The 16,046-nt window shown below is 42.9% G+C and overlaps 1 protein-coding gene across 1 annotated transcript in view; it reads right to left on the bottom strand.

Annotated features, from left to right (window-relative positions):
• LOC145395540 (methylcrotonoyl-CoA carboxylase subunit alpha, mitochondrial-like) overlaps nt 1-12,991 on the bottom strand; it is a 33,844-nt gene extending 20,853 nt beyond the window's left edge. Inside the window, exons 1-5 of the mRNA XM_080269147.1 lie at nt 12,896-12,991; nt 5,520-5,737; nt 2,775-2,787; nt 2,230-2,371; nt 1,009-1,094 (exon numbers count right to left, since the gene is read on the bottom strand). Coding sequence (XP_080125273.1) covers nt 1,009-1,094; nt 2,230-2,371; nt 2,775-2,787; nt 5,520-5,737; nt 12,896-12,976 — 540 coding nt within the window. The 5' untranslated portion in view covers nt 12,977-12,991. The remainder of the gene's footprint in view (nt 1-1,008; nt 1,095-2,229; nt 2,372-2,774; nt 2,788-5,519; nt 5,738-12,895) is intronic.
• Nucleotides 12,992-16,046: the final 3,055 nt, after the last annotated feature.

Genomic DNA, 16,046 nt, shown 5'->3' with positions numbered 1-16,046 from the left:
TGTTACATAAATCCTTCCAATATCACCATACTCTGCATAAAGCACCCTAACACCTTTTCCTAAGTGATTTATTTTGTTTATTACACCTTACTGTCATCTTCTGTGTTACATAAATCCTTCCAATATCATCATACTCTGCATAAATAACATACTAAAGGATATTAACCAGCCATATCCAAAAATAAATCACTTAGGAAAAGGTGTTAGGGAACTTGCTTAGCCACAGAAAATAGCAGTCCAAATCACACACTCCTCTCTCAAATACCTCCCTCCCCATCTCATCCTCAGCCTCCCTCTCCCTCCCCCATTCCTCCTCATTCACACACACTCTCCTAGTTAGTCTTTCTCCCCTTCACACATACTCTCCTAGTTAGTCTCTCATTCTCCACCCTCTGCTACAGTTCTCTCCATCTCATCCTCAGCCTCCCTCTCCCCCCTCCTTCCATCTCTTTCTCAGTCTACCTCTCCCCCTCACTCCCATATACACTCTCCTAGTTAGTCTCTCACTCTCCAGCCTCTTCAACAGTACTTTCCAACCTATCCCTCCATCTCATCCTCAGTCTGCCTCTCCCACCATCACTCTCCTAGTTAGTCTCTCATTCTTCCCCTCTCCCTACCCCCCCTCACACACACACACACACACACACACACCTAGTTAGTCCCTCATTCTCCCCCCCTCTCCACACACACACACACACACACACACACTCCTAGTTAGTCCCTCATTCTCCCCCCTCTCTCCACACACACACACACACTCCTAGTTAGTCCCTCATTCTCCCCCCCCTCTCTCCACACACACACATACACACACACACACACACACACACACACACACTCCTAGTTAGTCCCTCATTCTCCTCCCCTCTCTCCACACACACACACACACACACACACACACACACACACACACATATATACACACACACACACACACACACACACACACACATACACACACACACACACACACACACAGTCTCCTAGTCAGTCTCTCACAGTACTCACCGCTGGGGCCTCTTCAATGATTTTCTGGTGTCTGCGTTGAACTGAACAGTCTGGCTCAAATAAATATACGTAATTGTTGTGATGGTCTGAAAGAGTTATTATTATTAGTAGTAGTAGTATTATTATTACTGCTATTACTACTACTACTATTATTATTATTATTATTACTGCTACTACTACTATTATTATTATTATTATTATTATTATTATTATTACTGCTACTAATACTACTACTGCCATTATTATTATTATTATTATTATAATAATAACAATAATAATGGTAGTAGCAATAATAATAGTAATAATAATAATCTATCTATAGCCCAACGCCCTAATCCCGCAAAGGGTGGCCGCAGACAAAACCCCTCCAAGTCACTCTGTCACCCACCATTTGACTACCCTCCCCCAACTCACCCCCCCCTCCCTCATATACCTCTCAACTCCATCCCTCCACCTCATCCTCGGTCTACCCCTCCCTCTCCCTCCCTCCACCTCACCTACATACACCCTCTTAGTCAGTCTTTCATTCTCCATTCTCTCCACATGTCCAAACCACCTCAGTGTATTTCTCCTAATCTTCTCAACCACATCCACATCCACCCCACATCGTTCCTTCACTTCTTCATTCGTCAACCTGTCCCTCCACGTCACTCCACATGCTCCTCTCAAGTAACTCATTTCCACTGCTCTCACTCTTGACTTGTTCCCCTCTTGCAAGGTCCATGGAAGCAAGGCGTGGACCTTGCAAGACAGACAGACAGAAAGGAAATATACTAACCTGCACCTCAACATGCCTAGGCTGTTCCACAATAGACATAGATAGATAGACAGACAGATAGACAGACAGACAGATAGATAGATAGACAGATAGATAGACAGACAGATAGATAGACAGACAGAGAGGAAAGGCTGGCAATAAATAGATAGATAGATAGACACAGACAGATAGACAGACAGACAGACAGACAGACAGACAGACCAACCTGCAGCTCCACATGTCTGGGGCGTTGCACAATATAGACAGACAGACAGACAGACCAACCTGCAGCTCCACATGTCTGGGGCGTTGCACAATAGACAGACAGACAGACAGACAGACCAACCTGCAGCTGCACATGTCTGGGGCGTTGCACAATAGACAGACAGACAGACAGACAGACCAACCTGCAGCTCCACATGTCTGGGGCGTTGCACAATAGACAGACAGACAGACAGACAGACCAACCTGCAGCTGCACATGTCTGGGGCGTTGCACATACTTCTCAACCATCATTACATCGTCACCAAACGACTTCATTGCCTCTCTTCGCGCCGATTCCAGCTGGCTCTCAAAAGCCTCCGTCTGCATCACAATCCGCATGCCCTGGAAAAGTCCTTATTGTGTTATTGTCCCTTATTCCTTCTCCAGGCTGCTCCATCTCTGGCAGCCTCCCTATTTACTTCCCCATTATTTATCCCTTCTCCATGCTGCTTGATCTCTGGCAGCCTCCCTATTTAGTTCCTCATTATTTATCCCTTCTCCATGCTGCTCAATCTCTGGCAGCCTCCCTATTTAGTATCTTGTCCTTTATCTCTTCTCCATGCTGCTCAATCTCTGGCAGCCTCCCTATTCAGTCCCTTATTCTTTATCCCTCCTCCATGCTGCTCAATCTCTGGCAGCCTCCCTATTCAGTCCCTTGTCCCTGAGGTCACATTACACACACACACACACACACATGCATCTACCATCCCCCCCCTCTCTCTCTCACACACACACACACACACACACACAAATGCCTCCTAACATGTTGAAGTCATTACAGTATAAACAAACATAAATATCATTATTATTATTATTATTATTAATATTATTATTATTGTGGTAGGTGGGGGCGCTCACCATTCACTCACTCGATGTAGTGCTGCTGTCAGGTGTCTGCCCTTTCTTCTCCTCCATCCATCCTTCCTTCCATCCTCTTCTGTCTTTCTTTCCTTCATTCCTTCATTGTCCTTCTGCCTGTGGGTGACTTTACACTCCCTCTTCTGTCTTTCCTTCATTCTTTCCTCTTCCTTCTGCCTGTGGGTGACTTTACACTCCCTCTTCTGTCTTTCTTTCCTTCATTCTTTCCTCTTCCTTCTGCCTGTGGGTGACTTTACACTCCCTCTTCTGTCTTTCTTTCCTTCATTCTTTCCTCTTCCTTCTGCCTGTGGGTCACTTTACACTCCCTCTTCTGTCTTTCTTTCCTTCATTCTTTCCTCTTCCTTCTGCCTGTGGGTGACTTTACACTCCCTCTTCTGTCTTTTCTTTCCTTCATTCTTTCCTCTTCCTTCTGCCTGTGGGTGACTTTACACTCCCTCTTCTGTCTTTCTTTCCTTCATTCTTTCCTCTTCCTTCTGCCTGTGGGTCACTTTACACTCCCTCTTCTGTCTTTCTTTCATTCTTTCCTCTTCCTTCTGCCTGTGGGTGACTTTACACTCCCTCTTGTGTCTTTCTTTCCTTCATTCTTTCCTCTTCCTTCTGCCTGTGGGTGACTTTACACTCCCTCTTCTGTCTTTCTTTCCTTCATTCTTTCCTCTTCCTTCTGCCTGTGAGTGACTTTACACTCCCTCTTCTTTCTTTCCTTCATTCTTTCCTCTTCCTTCTGCCTGTGGGTGACTTTACACTCCCTCTTCTGTCTTTCTTTCCTTCATTCTTTCCTCGTCCTTCTGCCTGTGGGTGACTTTACACTTCCTCTTCTGTCTTTCTTTCCTTCATTCTTTCCTCTTCCTTCTGCCTGTGGGTGACTTTACACTCCCTCTTCTGTCTTTCTTTCCTTCATTCTTTCCTCTTCCTTCTGCCTGTGAGTGACTTTACACTCCCTCTTCTGTCTTTCTTTCCTTCATTCTTTCCTCTTCCTTCTGCCTGTGGGTGACTTTACACTCCCTCTTCTGTCTTTCTTTCCTTCATTCTTTCCTCTTCCTTCTGCCTACGGGTCACTTTACACTCCCTTTTCTGTCTTTCTTTCCTTCATTCTTCCCTCTTCCTTCTGCCTGTGAGTGACTTTACACTCCCTCTTCTGTCTTTCTTTCCTTCATTCTTTCCTCTTCCTTCTGCCTACGGGTGACTTTACACTCCCTCTTCTGTCTTTCTTTCCTTCATTCTTTCCTCTTTCTTCTGCCTGTGGGGACTCTACACTGAGTGACAAGCCAAATGGTTTCCTGTAAACCAGGAAATCATTTACTGTACTATGCTGGGTGGTAACCATAACACCAAATTTTGGCGCCTGGTGGTTTAGTGGGTAATTAAGGCGCTCCAATCGGATTGAGCCAGTGAAGGTTTATATCCAAGGGGTGGTTGGGGTTTATTGCTCATGTAATGCCACTTAGAGATGAGTGAGGCTGGTCACTCTCATCTTAAATGTCAGGACCAACTGCCTAGCCCCGGGCTGCTAAGCTGCTCATGGGGCAACACAGGATTGGATGATGGATGGATGGATTATTATTATTGTTATTGTTAGTATCATTATTATTATAGTTGTTAGTACAGTATTATTAGTATTCAGCCATCCATCATCCAATCCTGTGTTGCCCCATGAGCAGCGTAGCAGCCCGGGGCTAGGCAGTTGGTCCTGACATTTAAGATGAGAGTGACCAGCCTCACTCATCCCTGAGTGGCATTACATGAGCAATAAACCCCAACCACCCCTTGGATATAAACCTGCACTGGCTCAATCCGATTGGAGTGCAATAATTACCCACTAAACCACCAGGCGCCATAATTTGGTTATATGGTTACCACCCAGCGTAGTAAATGGTTTCCTGGTGTACAGGAAACCATTATAATAATAATAATAATAATAATAATTTCTCTATCTATTGCCAGACGCCACAATCCCGTAAGGGGTGGCCATTTGACTTTGAGTTATTTGTTTTACGGGGAGGGGCACTAACCCTCCACCAACCCACTTGTTGACACGTAGGGATCACGTATGGTTTGGTTATATGGTTACCACCCAGCGCTGTAAATGGTTTCTTGGCTTACAGGAAACCATTAGGCTTGTCACTCAATGTAAAGCCACCTGTAAAGGAAAGAAAAGCAATAAGAAGTGACAGGAAAGATGGGAGAAATAGGAAGAGAGGAGGGCAGGCACAGAAAAAGAATGATAAAGGCTAAGGAAGAAGTAGGTAGCACTACATCAAGTGAGTGGATGATGGTCGCCACCACCTACCACATAATAATAATAATAATAATAATAAATAATAATAATAGTAATAATGATAAAACTGCAATAAAAACACTAATAATAATAATAATAATCCATCCATCCATCCATCATCCAATCCTGTGTTGCCCTATGAGGAGTGTAGGAGCCCAGGGCTAGGCAACTTGGTCCTGACATTTAAGATGAAAATTATAATAATAATAATAATAATAATAACACCAATAGCAATAATAATAACAATAATAATAATAATAATAACAATAATAATAATGATCAAAAGAAAAACAACAATAACAATTATAAAAACACTAATAATAATAATAATAATACCTCTTTATCCCCATATCGCGTATGGCCGAGGCTGGGGGGCCAACAAATATAACCCCCTCTTGGCCACACATCTCGGCAAATTCCACATTCTCTGACAAGAAGCCATATCCGGGGTGCACCGCCTGAGCACCGGCTGCCCGCGCCACCTGCAGGATTTTCTCGCCGCGGAGATACGATTCTTGCGAGGGTGCCGGACCTATGTGGTATGCTTCATCGGCCTAAAAGAATTATTATTATTATTATTATTATTTGTTACTACTACTATAATCATCATCAGCATTCACCATTCATTACTACTACTATAATCATCATCATCATCATCATCATTATTCATTACTACTACTATAATCATCATCACTCATTACTACTACTATAATCATCATCATCATCATCATCATCATTCATTACTACTACTATAATCATCATCATTCATTACTACTACTATAATCATCATCATCATTCATTACTACTACTATAATCATCATCATCATTCATTACTACTACTATAATCATCATCATCATTCATTACTACTACTATAATCATCATCATCATCATTCATTACTACTACTATAATCATCATCATCATCATCATCATTATTCATTACTACTACTATAATCATCATCATTCATTACTACTACTATAATCATCATCATTCATTACTACTACTATAATCATCATCATCATTCATTACTACTACTATAATCATCATCATCATTCATTACTACTACTATAATCATCATCATCATTCATTACTACTACTATAATCATCATCATCATTCATTACTACTACTATAATCATCATCATTCATTACTACTACTATAATCATCATCATCATCATTCATTACTACTACTATAATCATCATCATCATTCATTACTACTACTATAATCATCATCATCATTCATTACTACTACTATAATTATCATCATCATTCATTACTACTACTATAATCATCATCATCATCATCATTCATTACTACTACTATAATCATCATCATCATTCATTACTACTACTATAATCATCATCATCATTCATTACTACTACTCTAATCATCATCATCATTCATTACTACTACTATAATCATCATCATCATTCATTACTACTACTATAATCATCATCATCATTCATTACTACTACTATAATCATCATCATCATTCATTACTACTACAATAATCATCATCATCATTCATTACTACTACTATAATCATCATCATCATCATTCATTACTACTACTCTAATCATCATCATCATTCATTACTACTACTCTAATCATCATCATCATTCATTACTACTACTATAATCATCATCATCATTCATTACTACTACTATAATCATCATCATCATTCATTACTACTACTATAATCATCATCATCATTCATTACTACTACTATAATCATCATCATCATTCATTACTACTGCTATAATCATCATCATCATCATCATCACCAGCATTCATTTCTGTCAGGCCACGGGTTTACGGGGCTTCCCGTCCCTACAACGCCTAGAGTGCAGCTGGGTTGCCTTTCTAGACCGGAGCTTAGACAAACAAGAGAGGGCCAGGGCATAAAAACACAGGCCGACAACCTTACACGTATATTGACCAAATCAACTGCTGTGGAACAGGTAGACAATCTTACACAATCTCATAGGCCAAAATCAATACACAGGCTGGCATTAGTGGGTACAGTATCACACAGGATACTAGATATACAGGGGTCTAAGTCTGGTTCAGGAGGGCAAAGCACTACTACACTGTCCGTGGTGAGGAGGCACGTCCGTCAGGCGTACACTGTTCTGGCACTAAGTTTTACATTGCGTACGGGGGGGGGGGTACTGACCCTGCACAGGAAGAGGGGGGGGGGGATCGAGACACTATGTTACAGGCGCTGTTACAGGGGGTGATGTGTCACTGCTCGTCCCTTCACTGCTTGATATCACTGAGGTTCTTGTATTCTCCCTTTTTTTATATTCTCCCTTGGCCTCCCTGTACACTTATAACTCAATATCACTGAGGCGCCTGTTCTGTTACTCTTTTATACTCTCCCTTGGCCTCCCTGTACACTTATAACTCAATATCACTAAGGCACCTGTTCTGTTACTCTTTTATACTCTCCCTTGGCCTCCCTGTACACTTATAACTCAATATCACTGAGGCGCCTGTTCTGTTACTCTCACTCTTTTATACTCTCCCTTGGCCTCCCTGTACACTTATAACTCAATATCACTGAGGCGCCTGTTCTGTTACTCTTTTATACTCTCCCTTGGCCTCCCTGTACACTTATAACTCAATATCACTGAGGCGCCTGTTCTGTTACTCTCACTCTTTTATACTCTCCTTTGGCCTCCCTGTACACTTATAACTCAATATCACTGAGGCGCCTGTTCTGTTACTCTTTTATACTCTCCCTTGGCCTCCCTGTACACTTATAACTCAATATCACTGAGGCGCCTGTTCTGTTACTCTTTTATACTCTCCCTTGGCCTCCCTGTACACTTATAACTCAATATCACTGAGGCGCCTGTTCTGTTACTCTCACTCTTTTATACTCTCACTTGGCCTCACTCTATACTTAGTGTACGTTACCCTCATTTTCGTGCTTCGAGTGCCGGCCTCACTGTCCACTGATATTTCACTGTCTTTAGGTCCCCTTCGTTTCATGGGGGGGGGAGGGGAGGTCCAGGGCTCACAACTCTCGGCCTGGGGTAGGCAGCGGCTCTTTGGGAGTCCCCTCGTCCCAAGGCCATGGGACCACTCTCAGGGGCGTCGTCTCTCGCCTGGGGCTTGGGCTGTGTGTGGCGAAGGGCCCCTCACTATCGGGGTGGGGACTGGAGTCTGGCCCTCGGGACTAGGGCCGAACAGGCGTTGGAGGCACTCACTCAGGCGCAGGGTGGAGGACGGGTGTCGCCTTCGTCAAGGTGGGCAGAGGGCCCACCAGGGGGTCCGATGTGGAACTGGCTGCCTGGACCACATTCAAGTGGATATGTGAACATTTCCTGGGAAACAAGAGGTCACTGAATTATGAAGATGGTGTTGAGAGACTTCTCAATTCATTTGCTGCTATGGGGTGCCAGATGTCGCTGAAAGTTCATTTTCTCCATTCGCACCTTGAAGGTTTCGAGCAGAACCTGGGAGCCGTCTCTGACGAACAGGGAGAATGCTTCCATCAAGACATCAGCGCAATGGAGCATCGCTATCAAGGCTTCTGGAATGAAAGTATGCTGTGGATTACTGCTGGATGCTGTACAGGGACGAGCCTGGAACACAGCATCAAAGGAAGTCTAAAGCTCAACGATTTTGAGTAGTCTGACCTTTGCAACAGTGCACTGAAACTCACTCTCTGTTATATGTCTTGCAGGAGTTTCCTGTTTTGTCATTTCCATTTGGATGAAAATACAAGTATATGTGCACTATTTAGAGACACTGATTTTATACGAGGAATCAACATACTTCAAAGCATGTTGCTTTAACCATGTATGTGATAATCCAAGACATCGTGAGTTAACTGATGGTATAAACAAATCTGTAACCAACTGTATGCTAAAAACAAGCAGGGAAGTCTTTGGCACTACTAGAAAAAATGGCAGCAGGTGCCTGTGCAGGAGGCACATTTGACAGCAAGGGAGGCATTTCTTGAGTGGCGCTCACAAGGCAGTCCACGCCAAGGGCCACTGGCTGAGTACATGCGGGACACTAGGGCAAGATTTAAACTCTGCTTACGATGGTGCAGGGCACATGAACAGCAGTTATGAGCACAGCCACTAGCTGATAAACTGGCAAGCAATAATTCATACAACTTTTGGAAAGCTGTCAAAACAATGACTCCGAACTCTGACTCTCTACCATTACGAGTAGACCAAGCAGTAGGGGAGGAGGAAATAGCTGCAATGTGGGGCAGACATTTTGAGGGCATTCTCAACTGTGTGAGGGACGATGCAAGTGAAAATGCCTTGCGTGAAAAACTAAGGAATGTCACACTTCATGACTTCAGAAGCATTAATTATGCTGAAATGAGAGTCTCTGATTGTATGGTTAAGTATCTTTGTGAATGCCTGCATTTGCCACCAATACATTCCAGCACAGGTACTTGCCGTCATCATTGTTCCACTGTTGAAGAGTAAAGTTAAAGATCCTGCAAGCTCTTCCAACTACAGGCCAATAGCAATTGTTACCATATTGTCAAAGATAATTGAATTAGCCATGCTACACAGACTAGAGGCCTATCTGTACTCTGTACATAACCAGTTTAGCTACAAAGCAGAGCACAGCACTGAAATGTGTGTTTGGGCGATTAAACACACGACTGACTACTACACAAAACCAGGATCCCCAGTCTATCTCTGTTTTCTAGATTCTAGCAAAGCATTTGACAGAGTTAATTACTGGAAACTCTTTAATAAGCTACATGAAAGAAGTGCTCCACAATATCTTACAAACTTGCTTGTGCATTGGTACACAATGAAGGAGTTCATTGTTAAATGGGGTAATACCTGGTCTGGTGGCTTCAAAGCAGCCAATGGCATTAGACAAGGTGGGGTACTGTCTCCCCACCTGTACAATATATATACTGATTGGCTTAGTATTATTCTGAATAATTTCGGGATAGGCTGTCACATATATGATAAATGTATTAACTCCCTAAGTTATGCAGATGACATGGTGCTTATGGCCCCTACAGCCGATGCGCTGCAAATACTTATAGAAGCATGCCAGGCATATGCAGTCATGATATTATTTACAATACAAAAAAAACTGAATTTATGGTAGTACCTCCCACAAATTCCAAGGTAACCTATGTAAGATCTACATGGCTTAAAGGGTGTGCGTTAAACTTTGTAAATAGTTTGACCTATCTAGGTCACATCATAACAGAAGATATGACTGTGACATACTGAAGCAAGACAGGAAGCTTACAGCAGTTGGCAACACAATATCAAGGAAATTCTCTTTCTGTAGCCAAGAGGTTAAGCTGGAACTTTTCAGGAGTTATTGTTACTCAATATATTGTAACTCACTGTGGTACAGATGTAAAGCATCTACCATCAATAAAATCAGGGTGTGTCATAATGACATAATGAAAAGGATGCTTAGGCTACCAAGATGGACGAGCTCGTCCATGGCCTTTGTCACCCATAATGTCAAATGCCTGGATGTGATAAGGCGGAATTCTGTATACAGCCTGAAGTGTAGAATAGATCAGTCTACCAACAGCATTATTACTGCAGTTAGACACAGTAGCGCCTATATGAACAGCGCAATGTATCAGGAATGGAAGAGCATGCTGCACAGGAACGTAACCACTGTCTGAGAACTACCGCAGCAGGTGGTACCATGTATAAGGTACTTGTATAAAGGCATATGACTGCCATGTTAGATATATTATTTATTTACACCTGTAACATAACATACAAATTATTACCAATACTACAATTACAATATATATATATCACTTTACTTACACAAGGCATCACGACAATAATCTGTTTCATACGAGTATTTATATGTATGATAATAACCAAGTAATATACCTACTATTACCTATGTCTTTGTTGTGAAATAAAACCATTATTATTATTATTATCATTATTATTATTAACACATGCATTTCCCACCCTTTGTACTCCAACCTGGCCTGAAATGACCCATCATGGTTGCTGAGTTGTAATACTGTACTAGTCATGAAGAAGTGCTATAACAAACAGTGTGTGTACAATGGGGTGCAGTGGGTGGCAGTACATGTGTTTCCCACCCTTTGTACTTCAACCTGGCCTGAAATGACCCTCTGCCCATCATGACTGCTGAGTTGTAATGACAGATTACAGAGGGAGGGGGAGGCCAAGGATGAGATGGAGGGATGGAATGGAGAGGTATATGAGAGAGGGGAGTGTGAGCTGGGAGCAGGGCAGTGAAATGGCAGGGGACAGGACGACATGAAGGTGATTTGTTTGTGGCCACCCCTTACGGGATTAAGGCGTCTGGCAATAGATAGATAGATAATAATATTGTACTAGGGCTCCTACACTCCTCATGGGGCAATGTAGGACTGGATGATGATGATGATGATGACTAGTCATGAAGAAGTGCTATGACTATCTATCTATATACCTAGGCTGCTTCCCCCAAGGAAAGGGAGGTAGCCGAGACAGGACGACTCACTCTCCATTTACTCATCCATTCAAACACATTCATTCGCATCTTAGCCCCAAAGGGGAGAACGGACAGATCCTCACCGCATCACACCGCACAAGGGTCAACTGCGCAATGCAAGCAGTGACATCCACAGCAGGGCCCGACAGCAGAACTGGTTTACCCCTGCCACATCATAACAGACCCATCCCCTTACCCGCACTTGACCTGACTAGCTGATCAGACCAAATGCGGGAGAATATCCCCTCAGGGCTGCGTCATCACTTATTCATTCACAATTTCTCTCCATTTATTTCTGTCACGCACAGCCACTCTTCCTTGCTCAACAGACATCCCTCTCGCATCCAGCGCTCTCTTCACACTGTCCATCCATCCTATTCGTGCTATGACAAGGAGGTGAAATAAGCTGCCAAAAGGGTTAAATTCTGGACCAAGTTAGTGTGAAACGGATAGAGTTTACATTATTAGTGCTAGAATGTGCTACTGTACTAGTCATGAAGAAGTGCTATGACAAGGATATGAAATAAGCTGCAAGAGGGTGAGAGACTAACTAGGAGAGTGTATGTGAGTAAGGTGCATGTGGAGTTACATGGAGAGACAGACTGACAAATGAGGATGTGAAGGAGCGTTGTGGTGTGGATGTGGATGTGATAGGAAGTGTGAAGAGAAACACACTGAGGTGGTTTGGCCATGTGGAGAGGATAGAGAGTAAGAGATTGACGAGGAGAGTGTGTGTGAGTGAGATGGAGGGAGGGGAGAGGGAGAAGGAGGGGAAGGCCAAGGATCAGATAGAGGGATGGAATGGAGAGGTATATGAGGGAGGAGGGTGTGAGCTGGGAGCGGGTCAGTGAAGTGGTTGGGGACAGGGTGACATAGAGGTGATTTGTTTGTGGCCACCACTTACAGGATTAAGGCGTCTGGCAATAGATAGACAGATAAATAGATAGACAGACAGACAGACAGATAGACAGAATGACAGAGATAAACACAGACAGATAGATAGACAGATACATAGATAAACAGACAGATAGAGACAAAGATAGATAGATAGATAGACAGATATATAGACTGATACAGATATATAGATAGATAGATAAACAAATAGATGTTCCTTACCATCGCCACGTGCATCGCGTGTCTATCAGCATCGGAAAACACCGCCACCGTCCGCACTGCCATCCTTCGTGCAGATAGATAGATAGATAGATAGACAGACAGACGTTCCTTACCATCGCCACGTGCATCGCGTGTCTATCAGCGTCACAAAACACCGCCACCGTCCGCACTGCCATCCTTCGTGCCGTGCGCATCACTCTGCACGCTGTCTCTCCGTGGTTGGCGATGAGAAGTTTGTTTATGGGGCGCCGGGATGTGCCGCTGTGGGTGTGCTGCTGCCGATAGCTGTGCCGCCATACTGACTGCCAACCCCTGTAGGAAAGGTGGTAGGGTGAGAGACTAACTAGGAGTGTGTGAGGTGGAGTAGGAGACCGTGGATGAGATGGAAGGATGGGGTGAGAGACTAACTAGGAGAGTATGTGAGTGAGGTGGAGTGGGAGACCGAGGATGAGATGGAAGGATGGGGTGAGAGACTAACTAGGAGAGTATGTGAGTGAGGTGGAGGGGGAGACCAAGGATGAGATGGAAGGATGGAGTAAGAGACTAACTGGGAGAGTATATGTGAGTGAGGTGGAGGGGGAGACCAAGGATGAGATGGAGAGATGGAGTAAGAGACTAACTGGGAGAGTATATGTGAGTGAGGTGGAGGGGGAGACCAAGGATGAGATGGAAGGATGGAGTAAGAGACTAACTGGGAGAGTATATGTGAGTGAGGTGGAGGGGGAGACCAAGGATGAGATGGAAGGATGGAGTAGGAGACTAACTAGGAGTGTGTGGGTAAGGTGGAGTGGGAAGACTGATTTTACTTTAACTGATGGATTGATTTTCTTGCCAAATAAGCACTGTTACATAATATACAATAATATATATTTATCTGAATAACTGGCAGATACAGGCATAAGTAAATATAATATCACAGTGTACAACCTACTAACGTATGGAAGTGAAGCTTGGACCTTGTTGGAGGAACACAAGTCAACAGTGAGAGCAGTGGAAATGAGTTATTGGAGAGGAGCCTGTGGAGTTACACGGAGAGACAGACTGACAAATGACAATGTGAAGGAGCGTTGTGGTGTGGATGTGGATGTGATAGGAAGCATTAGGAGAAACACACTGAGGTGGTTTGGCCATGTGGATAGGATGGAGAGTGACAGACTAACTAGGAGTGTATGTGGGTGAGGTGGAGGGGGGGAGAAGGAGGGGAAGGCCAAGGATGAGATGGAGTGATGGAGTGGAGAGGTATATGAGAGACGAGGGTGTGAGTTGGGAGCAGGGCAGTGAAATGGTGGGGGACAGGGTGATATGGAGGCGATTTGTTTGTGGTTACCCTGTATGAGATTAAGGCATCTGGCAATAGATAGATAGATAGACAGCCTACTACTTTTGAAGTTGGCAAAAATCAAACTGACTGATTAAAATAAATTCCTGAAGCCTGTAAGGAAAGGTATGAAAGCAATATTGTAACTGTTATGGTAACTACTGAGACAGAAAATAAAGCTGACATTAACATGGTGACATTAACTAGTACTGATCGTGAAGGTGCTGCTTAATCCACCTTTGGAATATACACATAGATGTGGCATGTCTGAGGGATTCATCCAAGGTGTTCCATCATTTGGCTCCCCTATAACTAGATTTGTTGTTTTTTATCAAGGCCAAGATGCACTTGACAGGTTGGTGATGATTACTGAATGCAACATGTCCAAATAACATCGTTGTATTTCAAATAATTACCGGTAATGTGAATCCAAACTTATTATCTAACCCAAATGCAACAATGTTATTCGGACATGTTGCACTGAGCCAATCATAATCAATCTGACAAGTGCATCTTGGCCTCGATTTAAAAAAACGGAGTATAAGACAACGTTGTGCATGTGAGGTTCTGCGGTATGGAAGTGGCAATAACTCCTGCGCTCCTCTGGTATTAAAGTTGTGGACTATTACCTGAAAATCATTATCCAGGCACATAATACGTGTTGACTGCCTGAACAAACAAGATATCATCTAATTTTAACAGACCAAGTTCTTTAAATATTGGACCTGTGTGAGCATTATAAGATTGGTAAGTCATTATACAAAGTATTTTCTTTTGTGCTAAGAATAAGGAATCGAGGTAAAGTGGAGTCTCTTTTATCCGAAAATCATGGGACTTTCAATGTTTCGTTTTACTGATTTTTTTTGGATAAAAGATACTGTAATATGTAGGATACAAGGGAACAGTATTGTACTCACCCATCAGCCATTTCTGGCTACGTCTAGCCCACCACCACCACCAGCAGCAGCACAAAAGCCACTCAACCATCACCACAACACTTAATACACTGTAGTAACTACGTATGTAACTGCACTTTTGTAACTGTAATAGAAACTGTCAACTTCAATAAATCTTCACTCAAATCAACAAATAAAGTCTTAATTGTTTTTTCATATTTTCTGTTTCCTTATTCAATCATTTCCACATCATTCACATCATCCAAATCTTCCGAGGTAGTGGATGGGGCCGGCGTAGAAAAGAAACTTCAACTTAGTACTTGAGAAAACAGGATCATAAATAATAGAAATCAAACAGGTGCAAGTACAGATCCCTGTGGAACACCATACTTCATGTAGTTATAGTTAGAACTTGCACTATTATAGAAAACAAACTGCTTCCTATGACTGAGCTAACTTGTAAACCATTTATGTGCAGGGCCGCGTATACCATAAATATGTCACTTTTTTAGTACAGTATCATGAGGTATGGTGTTGAAGGCCCTCGACAGATCACACTAAAACGTTTAATTGATATTGTTTTGTGTCTAAAAGGGTGAAATTCTGGGCCAAGTTAGTGTAAAATGGGTATGGTTTATATCTGTACTGCCAGAATATGCTACTGTACTAGTCATGAAGAAGTGCAATGACAAGGATGTGAAATAAGCTGCAAGAGGGTGAGAGACTAACTAGGAGACAACATTCTCAAATATTTCACTGAATATGGTGAGCAGAGAAATGGGTCTGTAATTCTGAAGAGGAAGGGGCAGACCGAGGATGAGATGGAGGGATGGAGCAAGAGACTAACTGGGTGTGTGTGTGTTCTTACCTTCTTACCTAATTGTTCTTACCTAATTGTATCTTTACAGGAATGAGTCAAGCTCGCACTGTCCCGTGTCTTAAACCATATTTATCGTACATATCTTTAAATTTGTGAATTGTTTTGGCACACACTATTTCATTCGGTAGTGCATTCCATTGATCAATTGCTCTGTTTGGGAAACTGAATTT

Source organism: Coenobita brevimanus, chromosome 31 (assembly GCF_032717465.1).
Source record: "Coenobita brevimanus isolate Jiangsu-jjx chromosome 31, ASM3271746v2, whole genome shotgun sequence".
NCBI lineage: Eukaryota > Metazoa > Arthropoda > Malacostraca > Decapoda > Coenobitidae > Coenobita > Coenobita brevimanus.
The sequence above is the reverse complement of the archived record's forward strand: the minus strand, read 5'-3'. Positions and strand labels throughout refer to the sequence as shown.